Source organism: Poecilia reticulata, linkage group LG21, assembly GCF_000633615.1.
Source record: "Poecilia reticulata strain Guanapo linkage group LG21, Guppy_female_1.0+MT, whole genome shotgun sequence".
NCBI lineage: Eukaryota > Metazoa > Chordata > Actinopteri > Cyprinodontiformes > Poeciliidae > Poecilia > Poecilia reticulata.
In genome coordinates this window covers 15,587,592-15,604,910 of record NC_024351.1, presented here as the reverse complement: position 1 = coordinate 15,604,910, position 17,319 = coordinate 15,587,592, and the positions used below count along the sequence as shown (strand labels likewise).

The 17,319-nt window shown below is 42.8% G+C and overlaps 2 protein-coding genes across 5 annotated transcripts in view; one reads left to right on the top strand and one right to left on the bottom strand.

The window, feature by feature from the left end:
* Window positions 1–4,010: 4,010 nt before the first annotated feature.
* On the top strand, window positions 4,011–5,767 carry chac1 (ChaC, cation transport regulator homolog 1 (E. coli)). The gene is made up of 3 exons (XM_008398406.2): window positions 4,011–4,667; window positions 4,894–4,929; window positions 5,023–5,767. Exons 1-3 carry the CDS (start codon window positions 4,497–4,499, stop codon window positions 5,404–5,406), a joined length of 591 nt encoding a protein of 196 aa, XP_008396628.1. The 5' UTR covers window positions 4,011–4,496; the 3' UTR covers window positions 5,407–5,767.
* A 1,433-nt stretch (window positions 5,768–7,200) lies between these two features.
* The window catches only part of ino80 (INO80 complex ATPase subunit), a 40,518-nt gene continuing 30,399 nt past the window's right edge, over window positions 7,201–17,319 (bottom strand). For 2 of the 4 annotated variants that reach the window (XM_008398409.2, XM_017302332.1), the window contains exons 29-37: window positions 15,642–15,736; window positions 14,088–14,160; window positions 13,838–13,996; window positions 13,642–13,744; window positions 13,465–13,553; window positions 12,897–13,055; window positions 12,291–12,501; window positions 9,796–10,011; window positions 7,201–8,632 (exon numbers count right to left, since the gene is read on the bottom strand). In XM_008398409.2, coding sequence (XP_008396631.1) covers window positions 8,421–8,632; window positions 9,796–10,011; window positions 12,291–12,501; window positions 12,897–13,055; window positions 13,465–13,553; window positions 13,642–13,744; window positions 13,838–13,996; window positions 14,088–14,160; window positions 15,642–15,736 — 1,317 coding nt within the window. In that variant the 3' untranslated portion in view covers window positions 7,201–8,420. The remainder of the gene's footprint in view (window positions 8,633–9,795; window positions 10,012–12,290; window positions 12,502–12,896; window positions 13,056–13,464; window positions 13,554–13,641; window positions 13,745–13,837; window positions 13,997–14,087; window positions 14,161–15,641; window positions 15,737–17,319) is intronic. The other 2 variants (XM_008398407.2, XM_008398410.2) reach the window with 2 other exon arrangements.

The window sequence follows — 17,319 nt, the reverse complement described above, 5'->3', positions numbered from 1 at the left end:
AGTGAGTCTGCGGTGCCATAAAAACAGCAGCATATGCCATGCCTCTCACCTCGTGTGCATGACCCTCACTGCGCACAGACCTCCTCCCATAAAAAAAAATACAAAAAAATACTGAGGCTCTTGCAGGCTCCCAAACTGCCTGCTTCCCCCCTCAGGGTTAGGAGCAATATTTCATTGCCCAGTACTATACCACCCACTCCAGTAAACAAAGCTGGGGGAGAGGCCCTGGCACGGGTCCCCCACGTCACCAGAGGGGACGGCCAAACCAGATGGGAGCCAGTGAATCTGGGAGGAATCCACATAAATAAAAAGGAATCTGCTTTAGAAAAGTTGTCAGAACGAACTGATTAATCTAGACAGCTCCAACAGATTGTTGCTCAAAACGACCCCGTCTTGTCTTATTCTTCATCGCTCGTCCGGATTTTTGAAAATGCCTTCTGCCTCCAATTAACAGAGATCCTGTAAGAGTCAACACCCACTAATCAAGAGCAATCAACACACTTTTTTTCGTTTGTTTGTTTTTGCACTCCTCGCACACATCCTGTCAGCAGTTTGACCTGGGCATCCTCATCTCCCAGATTATAAAGTTACGGCAAAAGAAAAAGAAGAAAAGTTTAGAAACGGGAACTTCCTGCTCCGCTCAGGAAAAACATAGATGCCACCGCAATGATTAATCATCGAGTTAAAGCACCTCGTGCTTTGGTCTGCTACCTGACCCAACCTGATAGCTCTCAAGAGTTTCTTCCCATGGTCACCGTCCTCACACCAATCAGCAGACGCACACACACACACACCCTGGTTCGCACTTGCTAGGGCTCTGCTCTTTGGCCTCTGGGTGTCCATAACACAGGCCGGTATTTTCATTGTGTTATAATCACAGCATCCTGTTTGTGACCCAGTGACATCAGTTCCTGTTTCCTCCTTGATTAAAAAATGCAGAACATGCCGGCGAGGGCCAGCGGTTTTTCTCACGCATCGATCTCCCTTCGTTCTGCTCTGGCTCGCGCTGATGACTCAAAGTCTCAGGAAGCAACCTCAAAATAATACAAAGTGTTGCAAGCAAACACCCCCAATCAGTGTTTTTTGTTGGTTTTTTTTACACTGAGGAAATGAGTAATTTTTTCTGTCATTGCTACAGCAACTTTTCCCATTTCGAATGCAGTCGAGGAATCTGGAAGTTCCTCCGTGCACCTTGCTTTTGTTTTCCTTTTCTTTAAAGAACTGTTGTTTCCACTCAGGAGCTCCAGCTGCTTGTCACCATCTTTAAATTTCTATTTTAGCATTTCTAGTTATTTAATATATTAGAAATTCAACAGTTCAACACAATACATTTGTTTTTTAGCCACCTGAAAACAAATAATGATAGTTACAGCTGCACTTTTAAAAATGAAGTTTTTTTTGTGTGTGTTTTTTTGTTTTGTTTTGTTGTTTTTGATTGGTTTAACTTAAAAATGTGCTTTACTCTTGTTTTTTTTTGCTGTTGTGTTTGCAGCTGACTAGCAGTCATGCCTCTCCTCAGCTGCAGTTGTCTCTTTAATTAACACTAGGTGTCAGTAAGAACCCCATGCACAAGAAGGAAGTGGTCAGCAGAAGACCAAACAAAACTCCAACCCCTCTCACGTTCTGTCTATTCAGACAGCATTCTGAATTAAAAATTGGAAATCATTAAAAATCATTTCAGTTACAAGACAAGATGCCTTTATAAGTCAGATTAACCCTGTAGAAGATCTGTTTTTGAAACCAGATATTTGCTTCCCCTTCTCCCCCCCTAGATAAAGAATCATAATTTTCCCCCTTCTGGAACCAAATCAGTCATTTATTTTCCTCCCGTTTTAGGTTAATTAAGATGACTATAATTACTTTTGGTAGCTAAATGCCAGAATAATTACCAAAATACTTTTTTTATTATTATTTTACTTCAAATTAAGAAGTTTACATTTTACTGGGTGATTTGAAAATAATAGAATAATAAAAAAAAAAACAGTCTTTATTGAGGGGGGAAATTCAGAATTTGGATCAGACATGTGGATTTCCTTGCACAAGCTTTTCAAATGAACTTGCTAGAGTTTTGGCCCATCCTTCCTGGTTGTTACTCAGACAAGTTCGCAGACTGCCTTGCTCTCACATCTTTTTAGCTCTGCATGCAAATTATAATGGACGAAGGATCAGGTCACTCCAAAATAACATCTTTTTTGTCCTTAAGTGTTGTTGACGCTGCCTCCACCGTGCTTTACAGGTGAAATGGTCTTCTCAGACTTGCTACTTTATCCCTTTTTGTCCCTCAAAATGTGAAGGGGCCAACACTTTGATTTATCATACCTTGATATATTAGATATACGTACAGTAAAGTTCTAGTCTTATTTAACGTTGGGTAGTTGAAGAAGGTTACGTGTCTTTTATCCAGTGGGTGTAACCTGGTTTGAGCTGCATCAAATCGATCAGTCTGTTTTGTTGACGTCGCCTGGCGAGTGAAAGCTTGTTTGTGTGCAGATACGACTGACCTGACCTGTCCTCGACCGATAAAGAGGTGTGAGCAGCAAACTAGAAAAACAACACTCACTTTCCACAAAGCAGGAGCACTGCCTGGCTCTTTACGCAGCCTATTGCCCTTTCTTATCTCACAAAAGATAAGAAAGCAAATAATCTATTTGCGGATTATTTCTGTGAATAATTCACAGAGAAAACACTACCACTGTGGTGTTAGTGAAGTCACCTGCTCTGAGATATGGTGCACATGGAGATGAAAGAGCGAGGCGTGAGGGGCTGCAAGCGCGTTCAATCCTTTTCTGGACTGGATCTATGAGGAGATAATACACTTGAGTGGCCTCTTATTAAACAGATAATGCCACCTATTTATAGATAATCTATTTATTGGGCAGAGATGAGCTTGTACTGTCCGCTGTATTTAAGATCTGACGGTAGAGGGAGGTATCTTGGTATGTTTTGAACAAACCCTACAGCTGTTTGGTCATCTCCTCATCCAGTATGTTCTCCATGGTGGCCAGCGGTTGAAAAGAAGTCAGTTTTTCTTTTATCTACTTTTATTTTAGAAAGATTTCTTATTCCACATGGGTAGTCTACATGAACACGAAATAATAATTACCCAACATTTTTGGATAAGCAGAACCTGCTCATGTGTGTGTATAGAAACTAAAACAAATTTCCTGTTTACTGCATTCTGACCCAGTGGATTGCCACACATATTCCATTGAGTATGTCATGGTGACCCTCTGCTGGACTGAGCAAATACCCAAAATGTCACCAGATATTTATGTGTATAAACACTTCTCTCAACAGTTCTCTCCAAGTTCAAGAGGTGTGGTATGAAAGGAAGGTTGATCTTAATCCAACTCTTGGATACTTGAGCTGTGAAACCGGATTACAGTTCCTATATGTTTCAGCCTAATGTAAACATCCATATAAGGCTTTGATTAAACTCCCGTCAACCTAATCATAAACATTTATACTTTCTTTAATTTTACTGAAAAGGAAAGCTGTTTACGTTTTAATTGAGACGACTGTAACTAAATTCAGTTCAATTTAATCATTCAAAGGTCAGTTCACATAATTTATAGAAAAACATGAGGCCTTGAAATAGTACATTCACATTATTAATAAAGTGAAAATATATAAATATATAGATAGATATATATGATGCAACGTCTTAGTATGTTACTGGCTTGTTTCAAGAGATCTGAAATGCTGAGCTAAGTTGCATCAGCCAGAGCAAGTAAAAAAGACTGACAACAAGATGGTCCAATCAAAAATTGGATACATTAGAGTGAAAGTTCAGTGTCAAATCAGTGTGTAAAATGAAACTACGTCATAACTGGAATTTGGACTAATCATATGTCGAGTGTAGCTCTAAGTCCCGCCTTACTTCAGCGCACCGACAATTGTTTGGCTAAAAAGGGCTGGAAAGAAAGACTGCATGTATATCATTGGTCGAAAGCATTAGTGAGGCTCCGCCTATATTTGCCAGTACTCTATAAATTCTCGAACGTCACCTCGCCATCTTATCGAGGAAATGCGTCAGGCTTGACCAACATCTCCGCGGGGGGGGGAACACTACAACCAGCGGCGTATTTAGAACGATTACATCTCGAAAACCTCGATCTTTACATTCATTTCTCTTAAGCTAACACCTTCACAGGCCGGCGCAGCGGCTGGCCAAACAATTTTGTCGTTTTTTTTCCCCCCTTCGCATCGAGCCACAAGGCCCAAGCGGCTGCCATGGATTTTTAAGGCATAATGCGGCAACTCTAATGCAATGGCGATGCACAGTGCAAGGCAAAACCAACCCCGAAACTCCATCTTCGCAACTGCCAAGCAGTTGGGCTCCAATACCGGACGCGGTATCCCTGCGAGCCAACCGGTACCTCTCCTCCTGGACCGGAGGAAGCTAACGCTAACCACCAGCTAGTCACCTCACAGCTGATTTCTTTAAAAAAAAAAATCCCATCGATTCCATTTGAACGTCAACACTACCGATCAACATGAAACCTCAAGACATCATCGCAGGGAAGAGCAGCCTGTGGATCTTCGGGTACGGGTCACTGGTGTGGAAGCCGGACTTCAAGTACAAGAGGAGCGAGGTCGGTTACATTGAAAACTACAAGAGGCGTTTCTGGCATGGAGACAACTTCCATCGCGGGAATGATGAGTCGGTGAGTTTGACAGACGGGTTTAGATGCTTGACGTATGTGGTGGTTTCTAAAGATTGGCTCGGGACCCCCATTGTGGTTCGTGGAGCGCTTGGTTGCGGTCATTGGATAATGCCCAGAAATTTAAAATAAATTTACCATTAAAACTGCTGCTGTCTTTAAAGAATGATTTCAGTTTTAACATCAATTATTTACAATGATTGTAACCCATTTGTGTTCCTCTCCTCAGCCCGGAAGAGTGGTGACGCTGATCGAAGACGATGATGTAAGTGGAACGTCTTCCTACGCGTCTGAACCTGCTGCGGAAGTTCCCCCACCGACACCGAAGCTGACTTTCTCTTCCCTGTTTCCCCCTCAGGCGACCACTTGGGGTGTGGCTTTCGAGGTGTCGGGCTCCCAGCTGGAGGAGTCCCTCAAGTACCTCAACGTCCGAGAGACGGTCCGTGGCGGCTACATCACCAAGATGGTGGATTTCTTCCCACACGGAGAGGACCGGTCTCCCGTTCAGGCGCTGGTGTACATCGCCACCGCCGACAACCCCCTCTTCCTGGGGCCGGCCAGTCCGGAGGAGATCGGCGCCCAGATCGCCGTGTGCAGAGGGAAGACCGGCCACAACCTGGAGTACCTGCTCCAGCTGGCGGAGTTCATGAGGAGCAGCTGCCCTCACGTGGAGGATCACCACCTGTTTGCCATCGAGACGGCCGCTCTGACTGTGGTGTCTTATCTGTTAGCAGCTCAGTAGCTCGTACCCTTTGTTTCACTAGCTTAGGATGCCAAACTCTCGAGAAAGCTGTAACCCGTCAGTTCGGTTATTTCCTGTAGGTTCAGACATCATGCTAGTATTTGAATTTGAATGCCACCAGAGCAACGAAAGGGAAGTCTGTCGATAAATCACTAAGACGTGCAATTACTCGACATTATGTGGTTTGGCTTAGAACACGGTTCGTTTTTTCCTCTGTTCTGAAGCCGTACAGTTCAGTAAGGTACCAGGAAATGTTTACTGTAAACAAAACTCGCTAGATGACTGTGGTGTGTTTGTGAAGCAACATCCATCCAGTTTTGTGTCAAAACACCAATAAAAATCTGGAAAAGAGAAAAATAAATTGCCTCTTTATTGTGCAGGGTTGGATAAGCAGCATCTATTATACCAAACTGTTTATTTAACCCCACTGACCTGTGGTGTTCTAACCAATTTTGCTTTAGAGATGCAAGGTAAAGCCTGGAACACATCCTTTTTAAATCCATGGTCTGGATTTGACTGGGTTGTGTATTGTGTGTGTGTGTGTGTGTGTGACCCCAGGAATACATGTAACAGAGTTGGACACTCCCAAACTGACCGGGGCAGCTTGTTCTTTGGACACCATTCAAGTAGTCTCTTTAGGTGCTCCGGTTTGTGTAACTGGCCGGGAGTAAACCCAGACCTGGAAGTCCTGTGTTTACAAGCTTGATCTGTTGATAGAGGGTTCCGAAGAGCTTGACTGAGTCTTAACATGAAATGATTTAAACCCCAGTGAATTGGATTAGGCAATCGCATAGAAACTCCCCAAATTTCCCCTAATTTAATACTTTTAAGCCTTGCAGATTTGGAGTGTGGGGATCCACACCACGGTTTATTCAACTTTGTTTTGGAAGAGTCAGACTTGCATCTACGAAGCATTAATGTATAAAAAATGCACTTGGATATAGCAGTGTTGTCTACAGTTAATAAAAAAAATCACGTGGAAATATTGGAGCAATAACTCAATTTATCAAAGCATAAGTGAAAGCTTGGCCAAAAATGGATTCAAAATAAATCAGGGGCCTCTGGAGCCACAAGTGGGATTTTGGCCCTTATATGTACAATGGCTCTCAATAACTGGCTAAAAATAAAGTTTATAAATACAGATATGCCACTTTAAGCAGTTTTTCCATTGAATAATTGCTGTAGATTTACCAGTAACATTCATTCAGATCCACTTCTCTAAGCATTAGGCTGGAAACTGCAAATATCAACACATAAGACGATGGATCTTTTTGCAAAAGTTTGTCTTTATTTTGAAGCGATGATATAGAAATAAAATGGTTTGTTCTCTAAAAATAACAGATTTCCTGGAGTAGATATGCATAAAAAAAAAAGATACGTCCAAGTAGGTCTGCTTTCAAAACTGACTTACCCATAGCAGTTCTGTCAGGAGGAATGGGCCAAAACTTCAGCAAACTATTGCTATAGACTTGTGGATTGATAGCTGACATGTTTCACCCAAGTCACAGTTTAAAAGGCAATTCTAAACCAAAAAAATATATAGAAATGTGTTTAAATTGCCAGCTTCAAGAAAGTAATAAATAATTCCCTCACACATAATTCTGGCATTTGGCAAACAGAAATCATTTTGGCAACTCTTAACTAGCCTGAAACAGGAAAAGTTTGATTTATGGTCAGTGAGGAAAATTTATTTGTATATAATACTTAAACATCTGATATCAACTGTATATATATATTTTTTTCCTTTGGACATAACTTCGAGGGATGAAAAATCAGAAGCGGCCACACAAGAGAGAAGGTTCAAATTAAAGCACCTTTATTTTTCACCTCACACCTCCACGGAGTAAAACAGCTGATCCATCTCTTCACATGTACCCAATCTATAAAAATAAAACAGGCGGATGAGAGAAAAGAGCCACAGCGCTGCTCTCATCTTTATGTACATCAAATATAGAACTTTCAGTTTTCATCACAATATTAACAGAGAAACAAAAAAAACCCCCAGAACGAATGTAGTGCTCAGGTTCGGGACACTCAACGTGAACCTTTTCGTTTTTATTCTAAAAACGTACGAGAAATCCACAAACAGGTCGTCACAGAAATGTCATGAAAAGTAAAAACAGCGACTGAATTCACATTTTACAGTTGTACATGTGACTTCCATCACAATTAATATAAACTCCCCATTGTAAATGCAAAAAACAAAAAGAAATAAAAGTAATAATAACTTATAATAGCAAACAACCAAATAATCTGAATCAGTATTTTAATTGTTAGCAGCACGGCTGAGTCAACCAGCACACTTCCATTTGAAATATATATCTTTTAAATTTCTTTACACTATTCTTCTTTTTGGACAAAAATATCATTTTCACGTGGATTTGGGAATACTGGAAAAGCGTAGTTGAAAAGGGTTTTCCGTCGCCATGTTGGTTCGTCTACTTAAATCCTCTGTTAGAAAAATAAGGGCTTTAGTAGAAAAGCTGTAGATCTACTTGGGGAGGGACGGCGTGGGGGGTGGAGGGGTAGAGGGCGGGGTCGACGTTAGAAATTCGGATTCCTCCATAGCTTCGAACTGAGCGTACATATCTACGAAACAATTAAATAACCTAGTGCACATCTATGATACTAGTTAACACCCAAAGAATGGAAGACGTGGCTCAGTGACAGAAGTTCATCACTAACTTGTCAAAGAGAGAAAAAAATGTAAAAAATTGAAGAACCCCCTTTTACGGCTTCTGATCGGTCTCCACAAGCACTTGGAAGCGCTCTCGTTGTGACGCCGACTCGGCTAACTAAGATCCATCCAAACAAAACTAGAACAAGGGAAAAAAAAGACCAACCATCAGATTGATGTGTGTGTGTGTGTGTGTTCAGTTTCTGAGCCAAAATAGGGCAGAGCGTTGTCTTCCATGAAATGGGTAGTAAATACTGCACTCTCTTTATGAGCGTAGGCATAAAGCGTCAGTGGGATTCACAGTGAGCAGCAGGTCAGGAACCAGTCTGTGCCTTCATCATCGAGCCCCGGGGCCGCCGGGGCCCTTGCCCTTCCTGGCTGCGCCGTGGCTGCTGTGGTGGTGGCCGTGGGCCAGCTGCGCGTGGGAGCTGTGGCCGGAGGGCGCTCCTTTGGCGAGGGGGGAGGAGCTTCGGCTGGGGTTGAAGGCGGGGCCCGTGGCCGGTCGCGCCAAGGAGGGCTGCAGGGGGCCGGCGGCGGTGGAGAGGCCGGCTGAACGGAGGGACAGAAAGCACATTGTTACTCTGCTTGTAAAAAAAAAACAAAAAAAAAACAACTAGTTACGGCCTAGTAACATTTTTAGTGCACATTTTCCACTGTTAATTCACAAAGACGTTCTTTCACTATCCGGGGGAACGTATTCTACAAGGCAAACCGAAAAGGTCACGGGATCTTCAATGTTTGTTTGTTTGTTAGCTCAATTAATGTGAAATGGGGAGTTTGCTTGTTTAAAAAAATAAAAAATAAAAAAATAAAAAACCTCGGCCCAAGAAGGAAACAATGAGACTCTTGGAGCAGCGCGGTGGTCCAGTGGCACGGGCGTAAACACAAAAGGAGCGGCGTCGAAAGAAAAACTGTTTTTACAAGTAGCACAAAGACCGCAGGCGGCCAAACATAACAGTTTCAGCAACATCGGATTATTTTGCAACAACAGCGAAGATTGCCACAGAGCTGAGGTCTGCAACCTGCGGCTCCAGAGCCACATGTGGCCCTGCGGCCCCTCCAATCTGGGCCCTTAGAAAACCGATGAAATAATTTCAATTATAAAGGAAACAGAGGCATTTTAGCAGCTCTTCTGTATCTTCTTATGCGATAACAACAAAGAGTATCTACAACAGAAAGGCACCGATGGTACAAAGCTTTCAAAAATATGTTTTTTCAAACTACATTCAAACTATGTGCTTTTATATTATAAAGTGGACGACCTATTTTTCCTAATTTTGATTTTATACAGAAAGGGCTCGCTCAGCTGGAGTTGTTTTCTTTCTGTGTAAAAAAAGTTAAATGATTCATTTTGTTTAAAAGTCTGATTTGGAAGGAAAAATAAGTTGAACTTTCTTAGCTTTCAAAATGAAACATTTCATCAAGTACATATTTGATCAAATCTATCTTGTTTCGCAGATCCACACAAACGTTATTTCATAGCTGTAGGGACAAAATTGCTCTAATCATTGTAACACAAACTTTAACGTCTTTTCTGGTTGTGAAATGGAAGAAAAATGATTGTTGGTTTTTATAGCCGATCTTCAGATAAAACTGGGAAAAATGTGGCATTTTTATGATTTAAAATCGTTTTTGCATCTGTTCGGTCAGTGGCACAATTTTCAAATTAAGACCCGCGTTTAATAGCGAAACGTGTTGCCGTAGAGACCGACCTTTGGAAACACTGTATCCGTAAGCAGCGTAAGCCGCTGCTGAGGCAGCTGCCGCCCCAGCCTTCGCCCCCGCCATGGCCGCCGCACTCCCAGCTGTTGACTTCCGGCCCCGGCCCTTCCCTCCGGACTTGGCGGCTCCTCCGGATCCTTTGGGCCGTCCGCGACTCCGACCGGACCGGCCTCTGCCCGGGCTGATCGAGTCGGAGGCTGAAACACCTAAAGACGCAGAGAGAGAGGGAGAGAGAGAGAGAGAGAGAGAGAGAGAGAGAGAGAGAGAGAGAGAGAGAGAGAAAAAGAGAGAGAGAGAGAGAGAGAGAGCTTTGTTTATTTTCTAATACTGGGTTCCAGCAAAAGTTCTCCATTTCAAAAATACTTTTCCATCCTCGGATTTCCAGATATTCTGACACTGAAGTATGAAATGACTAAACGTGGAAGTGAACTTTTAAACTTTGTCACTGGAGAAAGTGTTTTCTACTAAATCTGTATGAAATCATCTCCTAATATGGCTTTAACCAATATAAAAAGTAGCAATACTTTTAATTTCATAATTTTCAACCACAGGTTTAGTTTCAAACTAGAGGCCAAAAAAAAAAGCAGGAAAATATTCCTTATTTATTTTTGAACACACGTGCCTTCATCTGTAAGTTCTCTGACAGAAACTCAAATTTTAATAGTTAATATTCCATTTGCAATGGGCTAAATATAAAGACAAATGACGCTGTTTAAGTATCAATCATATTTTTCTTTTCAGAAAACTAGATTTTTATCTTTTAGGTAATAAAATTAAAGAGTAAAGTCTGGAAATTCAACCTTCCCTCCATAATTTCTTTCTTTCTTTTTTTTTTTTTTTTACAAATTTTGAAGACAGCTTATGAAACCTCGTCAGGATAATAAATTTATCAACTTCACAGACGTGTAGTTTCTGTAAAAAGGCCTGCCTTTACCATTTTACAATCAAATCACAAAGAAATCCCACACATAACGCATGAGAGCTGCTGCTTGACTTGGCCTCGACTCACATCGCTAAACATACTGCGGTAATTTTACGGCATTAAAGAACCTTAAAACATTAATCATCTCATAATTGCCATAAATACAGACTCAAGCAAAAATATTACTCTCCATTTTCCATACTGCTTGCAAAATCGGATCCAGTGCTTGGCTCGGTGGCAGCGCGTCTACTCCGGGGTTAGCTTCTCCTCTCTTCTTCTCCCACTGCCCACATCCCACTGGTGGTCTAATTTATGTGAATGATCCGCTCCATTTGATGTGCCATACAGCCTGTAATATCACCAGCAGCAAGGCATGCGTGAACGTTTCCCTTTCTTTCGCTGCAGTCCTGCTCGAAAGTCACTCGTCTCTGTCGTTTCCCTTATATGTCCGCGTTGGCCGGCGGATCCTCCGTTCGTGACGGTTCTCTCGGACCCTTCATTAAGCCGTCATCGGCTCTTGGAGGCATCAATTTCCCTCCAATAACACGAGGCCTGACGATCAGCGGGAATCAATTATCTTACAGACAGGAGGCTCTTAGCACGGCTCAAAGAAATCCAGCGTGGGTTTCAACGACGCCCCGATGAAGGCAGCGAGTCCAAAGTGTGTCATTTATTTCTCATTTTCAGAGTAAATGAAAGACAGTAAATCTCTATCAAATCTCTATGAAAATAAAATCATAAAAAGCAAAAAAAAAAAAAAGTAATAAAGGGCATAAGTGGAGCGTCAAAATGGGAAAGGTTTTTTTTTTTTAGACCAACACAAAATACTGCAAAGTTGTGACCAGGGCTGGATCTACAAGGATCTGGGTCCCGGGGCTAGAGCCAGTTTTGGTGCCCCATCTACTACAGAAAAAAGCTTCTGCTAATGTAAATTATAGTACATTAACAGGTAGTCCTAAACATAACCTGGTATGAACTGAGGCATGGTGGGTTTAATGCTTCCTCTGAGCAGAAGCTCCATGTTGTTCCCCCCAAAAATGAACTGTAACTTCATCATTTTCCAAATACTTCAGTATATTAAAAAAATTACAAAATATTAATATAATTCACTTGGTGTGGAGTTATAAGTTTTATATAAAGAACCACACCTAATGCAATACCTGCATTCATAAATAAAAAGATATGTAAAGAACCCCAAGAGGTTCTGGCTTCTGGCCCTTTAAGTCCTTTCTAAATTCTGGTGCAGGATGTGACTAAAACTGAAAATTATTCAAAGTTTGTTTTCTTAAAAACGAAAAAAAAATCAGAAAAGTAAGTTGTGACTTTAATAGTCACCCTCTTTTCCTCCAGTAACTGTTTGTATCCAGGGCAACCGGCAGCCTTCAGAAATCACTTATTTCATAAACAGAGTCCACCAGATCGTGACTTAATCTCATGCTTGTTAAATATTAAGCTTTCTACTTGCATTCAATAACGTTTTCTATAGGTCCTCAGTGAAAAAAATGTAGGAACAGCAAAACCCTAAATTCGTACGGCAAGCACACAGTATTTCTGACTCCTCACCGTTCATGTTGTCAGAAACCGATCCGGTCACGGAGGCGGGGGAGTTGGTGGCGCGAGACTGCGGCGCCGACGAGACGGGATCGTCCACGATGACCAGCATGTCGCTGCTGCTTTCGTCGGCGTCGGCGTCCGGCGGCAGAGAGCCGGGCTGCAGCTCGCTGCTCAGAGAGATCTGGCCACGCACAGACGCACACACAGACACACACACAGGCTGGGGGTCAGAACCACAGCAGGGGAGGGCAGCGGGGGCGGATCAGGAACCGGGTCGGTAGTGCAAAAGGGCGACGAAGAGAAGGAAGGAAAGGAAGCAAAGGGCGCGACAGGAGTGTTTGATAAAGAGAGCGAGAGTCGATTAAAAAATGAGGGAGAAATAGTAACAAATAAACAGAAATATAAAAAAAAAAACAAGAAAAAAAAGAAAGAGGTTTCAAAATGCAAATAAAATCTAGTATCATGTATCATGTTGCACAGCAGGAGATAAAGCTAGTAAAAGGCAGCCACGACTCTAAACTCTGGATGACGCACGTATTTAATCTATTCATCGCCTCGTCGTTAACCGAGATTTCAACAAACCCCCCAAAACCTCAGAGTCCCAAACCGCCTCACCTCGCTGAACGGACTGGGCATGGCCGAGTCCATCTCCACGCTGATGAATGAGTCGTCCCCGTCTGCGGACAGGTTGGAGTTATCGGCCGAGGGCGCGTGGGAGATCACCAGGTTCATCTCCTTCCTCCTCTTGTTCTCCGACTCCTCGTTCTTCTTCTGCTAGAAAGAGGAGAGCCGAAGATGGATGCGGTGGATTTGTCAGGATTCATTTAGATTTTTCCGACTTTTCCGGACTCCTTTTTGAGGCCTCTTCTAGACAGATATCAAAGTTTATCACGAGTTGACGACGGATATTTCTAGAGTGGTCGGGTTTTAAATGTGGAAACTGCAGGAAAAACACACAAGGAGGAAGGACGGATACGGGGAAGCGGCAGGGTTCACACACTTTTCCCACAGTAAAATTCAAGCATTTTGAAGGACCGCAAAACCCTGAAGCAGGTGATTGGGTGACTGCGGCGTAAGGAGCCTGGAGAAATCAGTATTTTTCTATTCATTATTATCTTTCCACACAAATTCGGACCTTGAACATCTCCTGCTACGCTGTGTTGTTTTATCATTGTGCCGATACCTTCTCTGCGTACTTCTCCCTCTTCCTCTTCCTCTCCTTCACCTTGCTGCTCTCCTCCTGCTGCCTCTTTTCCTCCTGTCTTTGGCGCACTGCAGGAAGAGACACGTCGCGTTTTATCTCCCCTCCTTCCCAACATCTCTCCCAGCGTTACTTTTGCACCGAGAGGCGGGCGCTCACGTTTCTTCTCCAGCTCGTCGTCGTCCAGGAGCAGACTGACCACCTCTTTGGGCTTCAGCGTGTCCGGTTTGAAGTTGCCTCCGGAGATGACCACCCTTTGGATCTGAAGACATAAATCCCACCTGAGATTAGCTCGTCTCCGCAGACACGTGTGCGGTCAGATCTTATTTTAGCGTTTTGTGGGAACTTTAAGGACCTCGCTTTTCTCCTTGGCGCGCTGCAGGATCCTCTCTTCGATGGTGCCCTGACAGATGAGGCGGTAGACGGTCACCTGCTTGGTCTGACCCAGCCGGTGAGCCCGGTCCATGGCCTGCTGGTCCACCGTGGGGTTCCAGTCGCTGTCGTAGAAGATCACCTAAAGACAAGAACGAGGAAGTTAGCCTTTTGCGCGATTGTTCCAATTCAAATTGCCGAAGCGCCAGTGATCGTTGAAATGCGGAGCTCACCGTGTCCGCAGCGGTCAGGTTGATGCCAAGTCCTCCGGCCCTCGTACTGAGCAGGAACACAAAGATGTCCGTACTGTGGAGGGCAGAAAGCAAAAAGGCGAGGTTTTAAAAAATATATATAAAAAATATTGTATTTTCCGCACTATAAGGCGCAGCGGACTATAAGGCGCATAGAATAGACGCTACAGTTGAGGCTGGAGTTACGTTATGCATCCACTAGATGGAGCTGCACTAAACGGAATGTCAACAAAACAGTCCGACTCCAGTCGGCGTGGAGAGCCTTCCGTGAGTGGGCCGGGGCGTGGCCGGACGATGGTCACCCTTCTCCGTTCGCGCACAGCATGTTGGTGGAGAACGTGGTGCTAAATGACCTGCAGATGACCTGATTCTAGATGGTCGGTAGGTAGATAGGTCAGTCAAACTTTATTAACAAACCAGGTTCTGACAACTATACCAGCATGCACCGCGCACTTCTTCTTCTACGGGCGAAAATGAAGTCAGCGGCTGCTTACCGCATTTGCTAGACCTGTTGTGGCTCAATATTGGTCCATATATAAGGCGCACCGGATTATAAGGCGCACTGTCGGTTTTTGAGGAAATTGAAGGTTTTTAGGTGCGCCTTATAGTGCTTAAAATAAGGTAATATTTTGATATTGCATCTAATTTCCCACGCATTCCCTTTCTTAGTTTCAAAACAAACAAAGAAAAAAGCTAATCAAATATCTTAGGAGTTGAGCAGGAAATGTTGAACCCGTTGTTGGTCAGCTTTCTGTGACAGACATTTAACCAAGTGAACAGCCAGTTGTTTAAAAATGACATCTTATTTTTGCTTGCAAAGCTGCATTTGGGGCGTTATGTCAAATCTCCCACCCCACCAAAAAAATAAATAAAAAATCAAGCAAATATCATAAAAAGGTGAAACATTCAAAGGTTTTTCACTTTTAGATAAGAACTGCATCTGTTATAATCTGGTGATAATTTATTTGCCAATGAAATTGAAATATTTTTCCACACCTTTCATTTCTTAAAAATATTTCTGACTGTAAAAAAAATAAAGTAAAATAAAATGGTTCACAAGAGTGCATTTGAACAATAAAGCTGCATTAAGAGTTTACATCCATAAGTTTAGTAAAATAGTAGAAGAAATAAAATGATTAGAAAGGAATTGGAGCAAATTTTAGTGAAAAAAAAAAAAGCAGAATCAGCAAAGCAGAATGTTTTGTTTATTTTCTCCACATAAATCATCTTCTTCATTTCCCTCTGGTCACCCCCGCGCTCCCACTTCTTTCCAGTAACTCTCTGCACCTCCCAGTTTGAAAACCACCATCCTGAATGCAAACAATGGAGTAACACAGGGGCCTGTGAGCCACTGCACTAATGCGATCCAGAACACGTGGACGCCAAAACACAGGCGGACACGCGTGCTTATAATATCTGGACACTTGATAAAACTGTTTACTGATTGCTATAATATACAAAAAGGCCAAATTACACGGCGTTATTAGCAAGGAGAAACATTCGGTCTCAGCCACAGACAAAAACCACACGACTCACCGGCTCTGGAAGTCGGCCACCATGTCTCTGCGTTCGGAAATCTTGGAGGACCCGTCGAGGCGAATGTAGGTGTGTTTTCGATAAACCATGTACTCCTGGAAGGAAATCAAACGACCGAAAATGTTCAAATGGAAGGATGACGTCCAGTTTTCAATATTTAGAGCAACCAAACATGAGTGACCTCCGCGGCCTGGAGGCCCTCGCAGACAGAAGAGTGATTTGAAGGCAACAGTTTGTTAAAACAAAGTCGTCACGAACGATCCAGGAGAAATGACAGAGTAGCTGCTGATTAGACAAACTACTGCACTTGCTTCCACTTTTCAAACAGAATGAATAAAACGGGTCAAATACTGCATTACGCTTCTGAAAAAGCACAAAGTTGGGAATTCGGTGGACCTTCAAGGATCGAATTTTGAAACCTACTGACGTTTTTCCTGTGGACTTGTTGAAATCCGAGGGATTTTTTTAAACCTCTGCTTGCAGAAACAATAATAATAAAAAAAAAATCATCACAGCGACTGCAGATTGACCTCAACAGGATCTCAAATATGTAATTCTACTTAAGTCTTCCTCTAAGGAACAGATAGACCCAGCAGTGCTATCGATGTCATTTTAAGAGTTGAGAAATATTCCTCTTTATCACAATAATCTGTCGGTGATGGCAGCATTAATTGTCCAAAAAATATCCTAATTCTCCCTTTTTTTTGCGTTCATTTGCTAAAACCCAGAGAGACACAAAGAAATGTAGACATTGATACACCGACACTATATCCTCCCAGAAGTCTGCTAAGCTGCCCTGTGTGTGTTGGCGTGGGTGCGTGTGTGTGTGTGTGAGGGTCTGAGGAGCAGGAGCGCTGATGAGGTGACACGCTGATCCCTCTTTAAGTACTGCCGTGAACTTGCGACCTCCTGGTTACAACGCGCGAGTGCCCCCCCCCAAAGCAATGAAGCAGTCACAATCACTAAAACCAATCAGGGTTCACCTCACGCAATTATTAGCGACGATAGCAACGATTTGACACCATGTTTTCTGCGACCCTCTTACCCCCAACACACACACACACGCGCACACCCCCACACACACATACACCCACCAACCACCCCCTCCAGATCTCCGTTATGACACCCGGGCCCTCGGTCCCACCAGGGCCTGCCCTCCTTGGTCTGTCTGGCTCTGTTCCCAACAACCCCATCTGCTCTGAATGAACACTACATTAGGAACCATTAGCACGTTCTGGTCTCCGAAAATGCTCCCAATCTTCCGGGATAAGGTTCTTATTTCTTCCCAGAACAAAGTCACCCAAGAATAACAAGGGAACGATCGGGATGGAAGTTTCAGGGACAGCATCTTGGCCGTTGTTTCATAGAGAGAGCAGAGAGACTGAGATCTTGACCTCTAACAGCTGCTAAGTTTCTTTAATAGTCAGCTTTAGGGTTTTCTTTTTTCCCCACAAAGCATAGATGAGATAATATGTGGGTAGTTTAACGCAGATGACATGATTTAAGGAATACGTTTAGGTCATGCTCAATTTCTACGCTTTATTTTATTCATTGAACCATCAAAAGCTCGTTAGGGATTGAATTTAAATAATAATAATAATAATAATAATAATAATAATAATAATAATAATAATAATAATAATAATAATAATAATAATAATAATAATAATAATAATAA

Bases quoted from the DNA above. Each gene is read 5' to 3' on its own strand.
- chac1 (XM_008398406.2), top strand. From the start codon at position 4,497: ATGAAACCTCAAGACATCATCGCAGGGAAGAGCAGCCTGTGGATCTTC. The intron at 4,668-4,893 runs GTGAGTTTGACA...TCCTCTCCTCAG, and splicing joins ATCGCGGGAATGATGAGTCG to CCCGGAAGAGTGGTGACGCT. The intron at 4,930-5,022 runs GTAAGTGGAACG...TTTCCCCCTCAG, and splicing joins CGCTGATCGAAGACGATGAT to GCGACCACTTGGGGTGTGGC.